The sequence below is a fragment of the Hippoglossus stenolepis genome, chromosome 8 (genome assembly GCF_022539355.2).
Source record: "Hippoglossus stenolepis isolate QCI-W04-F060 chromosome 8, HSTE1.2, whole genome shotgun sequence".
Classification (NCBI taxonomy): domain Eukaryota; kingdom Metazoa; phylum Chordata; class Actinopteri; order Pleuronectiformes; family Pleuronectidae; genus Hippoglossus; species Hippoglossus stenolepis.
This window is the reverse complement of record NC_061490.1, coordinates 23,952,212-23,959,311: the sequence shown is the minus strand read 5'-3', so window position 1 is coordinate 23,959,311 and position 7,100 is coordinate 23,952,212. Positions and strand designations below refer to the sequence as shown.

Sequence of the window (7,100 nt, the reverse complement as noted above, 5' to 3'; positions counted from 1 at the left end):
GGCACCAACCTGTCAAACTGGAAACTTGTTTTCTGAGTTGTTTTGTTGTGAAGAAACTTTGTAACTGTGGTTTTGAAAAGTGTTATATAATTCATATTATTATTATGAACTTATTCTAAGCAGCTGAAGTTGCTCTGCAGGCCGATCACTGTTCTTTAGGCTCTGAACTCCATCTTTAATATTTCTGGTGAAACACACGTTTATTATGTGAATGTTCTCAGTGTAAGTCAAGCTGCTGTAAGGAAACAGCGCCACACAGTGGAGACCTGTGATTACTGCGACCCCATGGATCGAGTCACATGTGCTAATGATGCTCCCAATAAATTCATTCACTTATAGTCAGATATCAATAAAAACACAACGTACACAGAGTACTCCTCACTTGAATTTATTCATACTATATCATTTTTATATTCTATGTTCATCAGATATTTATATATATATTTATATAGATATTTACATGTGGCAGTGTTGCCAGTAGAAGAAACAGATATTTCAACAAAATGGATGACAACAAAAAAAAAAAAACAAGTGTCAAATTCAGTGCTATGCTGAAAGCACACAAAGTCTGATCCCAAAATAAAAAAGTGTCATAAAAACCAGACATTGGGAAAAAAACTGCAAAAACACTTGGGTGTGATTAAATGTCCACAGAACTCGACACGATGCTGCGTCACACTATCTGGTGGTTTGTGTTACTTGGGTTTTTTCGGCGCCGGAGCTTGTGCAAATCATCGACTCCCCCAGATTATCACCAGGCAGTGTCCAGGAAAACAACAGACAACACTATACAAACACTGAAACAAAGAACTGATGCTTTCTGAGGCCGGGGGTGGGGGGGGATCCAGGTGGGTCGTAAATTGCTTGCATTAAGTACAGCCATGCATTAGCAGCGATCGTCACACATTCTTCGATACATCGTCCGGTAGCTTGCCTTTCCTGCCGACACGCAGCAGTCAAAATATACTGGACCAAACAAACATGCGGTGCACGGGTACGGTTTCTCACATTCACCAGCTCATCAGAGAATACACTTTGGAATTAAATGGCTTTTGGAGGAAACATAAACTCTAACAAACGATCATATGGACTAATCAGCTTCTATTCTATCTTTTGTTAAAGCCAGTGAAGTTGTCTTCTGTCACTTGAAAGTAGAAAAGTGCCTCCGACAGCCAAGCACCTCCGACACACGTGCACTTGCGTGTGCAACAAGCGTGAGCTATCGCCTATAAATACAGTACGTTTTTTTTTAAACTCTTCTCTCTTCAGACCCTATGTGGTCGACTTAACAAAAATAGAATATAAAATAATTTTCAATACATTCTAGAAACAAACTGGGTTGGTCGAGTACAGAGGGCGGCGGGTGGGGGGTCGCGGAGAGAGGCAGGTCCTGGTGGAGGTGGAGGTGTGTGGAGGAGGTGGAGGACACGGTGCTCGTCCCCTCCGGAAGATTTCAAGGGTGCACCTTGAAGGAGAGCAGTTCCTCTGAGTGCATGTTGTTGAGTGAACGCAGCTCGGGAAGCTTGAGCAGCAGTTTGGTGAAGGTGGTGGACGCCTCCTCGCCGTGGTTCTGGATCACCAGGTTGCGAAGAGCCCGGATCAGTTTGTCCTGCAGAGCCTCCAGCGCGTTCAGGTCCTGGATCCCTGAGCGATCTGACGAGGGCAAAACACAAATTCATTAAGGCTACGGATCATTTTAACCTTACTCATGAATTGGTAGAATCTGATCTGAGGATTTTTCTATATGCTCATATTAAGCGTTCTTACCGGCTGAGACGAGCACCACGGCGGTGAAGAGACTCATTTCATCGGCGTCGAGCCGCAGCGCCGCCAGCTTCTCGCTGAACTCGCACATGGAGTTGAGGAGCTCGCCGGCGCCCAGCGAGCGCAGCGTGTCGAGGCTGTAGCGCTTGCCGCTCAGGAAGGTTACGGTCCGCTCGACCACGTTGAACAGAGAGGCGAATCGCACCATCAGCACCTGAGAGTCGACACGAGGAGGGAAGGAGGACTTTAGGTTTTTGTTTTGATTTGTGCAGGTGGTTAAAAAAGTAACATCTTTCATGCTTCGTTTGTTTGACGTCTTAACGAATCTTCGGAATAAAGCAACTTTTGTTTTAGGAATAGTTTTAATCCATCTGTATTTTAATTGGAAAATAACTCACACTGATGTTTTGATGCAGAATGTTCTGTGCGGATGTTGCCAATTAAAACTGTTTTTAAATAATCTCATTCTAAAAGGAGCAGAACGTCTCCATTAAAACCCGCAGAGACTTTGTGAAGACTCTTTGGTTTTCATTCCAACTGTTATCAGAGCAAATATGAGTCAGCACCCAGCTGACCGTCTGAACCAGCGTGTTTGACTCCAGCACAAAACAACATGAGGTGTTTATGTTTCCGCCTGTTTGACCATTTACCTCGAAGGTTCCCGCCTTCAGCAGGCTGACTTGGTCGCGCTCGGGAAGGTCACGGAAGTCTGGGATCTTCTTGGCGAAGTCGACCACCTCCCGCACGGCCGGGGTGAAGCTCAAGGAGAACTCCTCCCAGACCTCCTGGCTCGGCTTGTGGGGGTCCACGTAGGGGGAGGTGTTCATGGGACAGACCTGGAGAGAAACACGGGAGCAGAGGGTCAGTTCAGGGGCCTCCAGCTTTCACAGGTGGAAAATCTAAAAAGTGTGAATCATGAATCACTCACCAGTTGTGTTCTGTTATTCACACAGCTGGTTGGTCCTTTGTATCCACTTGAGGTGTTTTGTGTGTGAAATTCAAGCCGACTCTGCCTGTCTTCTGAGCGTTCGCAGCTAGGGGCGCTGTTGAGCTGCTGCTGCTGAGGCAGCTGCTGGTAAACTCCCCTCTCGTCTCTGAAAGCAGCGTTGGTGACGTGTTGGCTGTTACTGTAAGAGCTGTGCTGGAAACCTCCCACCGCTGTGTTGTTGTTCCACGTGTTCCAGTTCTCCTGCTGCTCCTCCACGCGGCCCTCGCACCTGGTCTCCAGGGCAACGGTGACCGATGACGCCGACACCTGACCTTGTCTCTGCGACCTCTGCTGGCTGAACTCTAAGGCGTGTTGGTGCTGCCTGCTCGTCGTGACCGCCGACTCGTCCTCGCCACTGTCCGATGCGCAGGAGGAGGCGGAGCTGGAGTTGGTGTCCATGGACACCACAGACTCCGAGTCCTGCGGGCACTGCGGCGACGAGGGGTTGGAGCACGACGGGGAGTCGGAAGTAGAAGATGAGGAAGAGGAGGAAGAGGAGACCGAGGAGCCGGCGTCGTTGGTCATGGCCTCCATGGGCAGCGGGGGGCTCTGGTGGCCGTGCAGCATGCTGTGCAGCTGGCTGTTGTTGCTCATCATGTTGTTCATGGCGTTCTGCATCTCCAGCAGCATCCTCTGCTTCTCCCTCTTTGGGATGCGGCCAAATCGCACAGCTGAAGAATGACAACACAAAAAAAAGGCTTATGAGCGAATCGGCAGGTGAAGTTTGCTTTTAGATTTAACGGAATAAGAATAAAATACACAAAGTAGTGTCTGAAACTAAACACTCACCATCTCTGGACATGCCGACCGACAGACACTTCTTGAAGCGACACTGCTGGCAGCGGTTCCTGTTGATCCTCATGATGGTGCAGTTCTCCATCTTGAGACACTTCTTGTACTGGATGTTCTGCTGGATGCTTCTCCTGAAGAAGCCCTGAGGAACCACAACATGCACCACATGAGTCTGAGCTCCAACCCTCACAGGGAAAATACCAATTAAACCTGCAGGTACGCAGAAGCTTCATTCCTGGGAACATGTCTCACCTTGCAACCCTCACAAGCGTGCACGCCGTAGTGGAAGCCCGAGGCCACATCGCCGCACACTTTGCACAACAGCACCATGCCGTTGATTTCTGCAGAGAACAGAGAGCAGAGAGCAGTGAGTCACGTGCACCAGATCACAGATATGTTCCTTACTGGTGTAGTTGTTTCAATAGCTGCACTTACTGGTGATGCTGCTCTTGGCCGCCGTGGAGGAGCGCCCGGCCTTCTCCGTGCCGTGGCCGCGCAGTTGGCCGCCCTTGGCCGGCGGAGCGATATCCACGACCATGCCCACGGCCCTGCTGGGCAGCGAGGGGCGGGACAGAGTCGGCGATGTCGACATGTAGCCGCGGCTCGGGCTGGTGCTCAAAAAGGACTCCGGGCTGGAGGAGGAGCCAGAGGAAATGTAGGCAATCACGCCCCCTGTGGAGAGGAAAGAGATGACGTGTTAAAGTGGATGAATTACGAGTTGAAGAGTTTCCTCAGAGGTTCTTTCAACGTGGTTACATGCTCAGTGTTTGCAGCACAAGTTGCATATAAAAGGGGATATTGTGGATATGTAGTCTCGTCCTGCTGCTGTTGTTCTGGTATGAAACCGATCCGCAGCGTTGAAACAAGCTCACGTTGCAAAATGTGCTCTCGAGACACGACTTCCTGTTTCCATGTAAACCTGTTTCTAAGAAATGTCAGACGCGCAACAACAATCGAATAAAGACTTTTCGTGAATCAGAGACGTGAGCGAGTGACAGTGACAGGAAGGAATTTTAACGGTGAATGAAAAGCTGCTTTGTTTGCCAGACAAACAAACTCCTGGCAGCACAGGTGCCGCCGACACACCCAGACGGCGCAGGAGAGTGTTTCCTGGTTGGTTTATTCTCTGACCTGCTTTATCTCCTCCACTGCTCACTGGTTGAATAACAGTGTTACATGACTGGGTCTCTATGTTATGGGAGACTTGACGACCAGGGTCACTGAAGCACTGGGACACCGCAGCAGTTTGCAGGAACAAAAACATCCACCGTCGGGTTATGTAACGACGCGTTTGGACAGAAAAACACACGTCGTGACCTTTTTATCTCAAGAATGTGGAATTTAAAGGAGCGAGCCCTGGAGCCACGTTACGAAACTGAGGAAATGTTTGACATCTTTTCTTTAAAACTTGGTAGTAAGAGTTGTCCTGTCTGAATTCACTGGGTGGTTATAATAAACACGAATCATTTATAACTTTGAATATATATGATTTGCAGCAGTTTATAAGAAAAAGCATCAGGTATCGTGCTGCTGCAGCTTCTCCAGTTTGATTATCGTCATGTTTGGGACTGTGGGTCATTTGAACATTTTAAAAACCAAACCGAATAAAAGATTTCTCGAGAATGTTGATAATAGATTTTATTAGTTGCAGCCTTTTTAACGCTCTTGTCCAAGGATTGGATGAAGATAATGAATGAACCGAGGTTTGAAATACTCGAAGCCGATTTCCTCGCAAATGAATCAAACATTTACTCGGAAAAATCAATCATCTGTGTTTTTTGTTTTTGCTTTTAATTGGAATATTTGTGTAATAAAGTTAAAAAAGGCTGGCGTGTTTTTCTCGGAGCAGACGATTACCTAACCCGAACCATGACTGTTCTCTTTCACGGCCCACCCACACGTGGACCTGTCATGTACTTCTGTGAAAGCACACAGGAGGAGGAGGAGGAGGAGAGGAGGGAGGGAGGGAGGGAGGTGAGGAGGAGGAGGAGGAGGGAGGGAGGAGGAGAAAAACAAATCTAGGTCATCCGCTGCTCTTTCCCTCCGCCTCACGTGTACCCTGCAGTCCTGCCTCGCGCGCGCAGCACACACCGCATTATGCAAGGCGGCGCGTCACGGGCTGGCGCGCGGGCCAATGGCGGGCGGCTTTCGCAGGAACGTGCGCGCCACACGGAACGCCCCTCGGCCAATCAGGCGAGTGTTCCAGAATGCGTGTACACAAAGGGCACATGGCCAGGCTACGGTGTGCATGTGAGCGGGAAGTGGAACACTGTTGTTGTGTCAAATGCAAAGAGCAAAGCGAGACGCGCCGAGACGCGCCGGGACGCGCCGCGACGCGCCGGCACCGCGTTAACCCCGCTTCTCCGTTACGCACAGGAACAGGGCGACACCCGCGTCCCCGCCGCGCTGCACCAACACCCCGACGCAACCAAAACGTGTAAACACGAGTCCTGACACGTTACTGGGCTGCGATGCGTTAATACAAAAAAATATGTCAGCTCTGAAATGTGGTCGTTCATTCAGAAAAACACACAAATATGATTTAATAACGTTATGCACTTGATAACACCTATTTTATTATTATTATTATTATTGAGGATCCAGTGTAATCAAACCACTGATGTATTTAACATTTACAACTATAAGACATAAATAACTCGGAGTGACCCAAGAATGTTTTTATATGATCAGGAAGGAAAAATAAACGGTTCTGGATCAGCTCTCGTTCCAAAACTACAATAAACTAAACAATAAAACACTTTGTACTTTATCACTAAAAAATACATAATTGTGTTAAAGTGGACATCCTGGTCCCTGGATGTTTGGATTTAATGAGTAAAACGCCGGAGCTCCAGGTATGAATGAAGACATGTCCCCCGCTGCAGGTTCGAGTCCCTGCACGGTGTCATGCAGACCTTTAAATAACACATCCTCTCCTCTTACCAGGCTTCGCTGTCCCGACGTCCTCAGGCATCTCCGCGAGACGGTGGTTTCAGGCTGGGTCTCTGGACTGGTGTCACTGGTGTCACTGGTGCTACTGGTGCGTACTGGGTGCGTACAGGCGACGACGACGAGGAGGAGGAGGAGCTGTGTGGAGCAGGAGCAGGAGTCTGAAGAGGAGCTGCAGGTCCAGATGTGAGAGTCACTGGAGCTGCGTGTCATCCAGCGGCAGTTTACCTTCTGAAGGAGAACAGGACGTCGACGAGGAACTCCCCCTCCTAGAGTGTGTGTCCGTGTGTGTGTGTCCGTGTGTGTGTGTGTGTGTGCGCGTGTGTTGCTTTGAGTCGAGAGAACTGAATGTTCTCAGTAGTGGGACTCGCCCATGTGACCCATTTGTCGGCCCCGCCCCTCCGGCCGGGCCGATGGAGCCACTTTAACCCAGTGACACACTTTCAGACCCGCGGGGGGGCGGGGCCAGGCGGGCCTGACGCGTAACAGTGGGACGGGAACGGAGCAGGTCACGTTGCATCGCACAACGTGAAAGCGTGGAGCAACAGTACAGTCATGCAGCGTGCACACACACAGACACACACATGCACACACACGCACACACACA

The 7,100-nt window shown here is 49.4% G+C and overlaps 1 protein-coding gene across 1 annotated transcript; it reads right to left on the bottom strand.

Moving 5' to 3' along the window:
• Positions 1 to 372: 372 nt before the first annotated feature.
• On the bottom strand, positions 373 to 6,841 carry nr1d2a (nuclear receptor subfamily 1, group D, member 2a). The gene is made up of 8 exons (XM_035163393.2): positions 6,488 to 6,841; positions 3,980 to 4,216; positions 3,797 to 3,885; positions 3,542 to 3,686; positions 2,693 to 3,423; positions 2,415 to 2,600; positions 1,768 to 1,978; positions 373 to 1,653 (listed from the first exon to the last, which is right to left on the bottom strand). The coding sequence occupies exons 1-8, from the start codon at positions 6,516 to 6,518 to the stop codon at positions 1,454 to 1,456; spliced, it is 1,830 nt and encodes a 609-aa protein (XP_035019284.2). The 5' UTR covers positions 6,519 to 6,841; the 3' UTR covers positions 373 to 1,453.
• Positions 6,842 to 7,100: the final 259 nt, after the last annotated feature.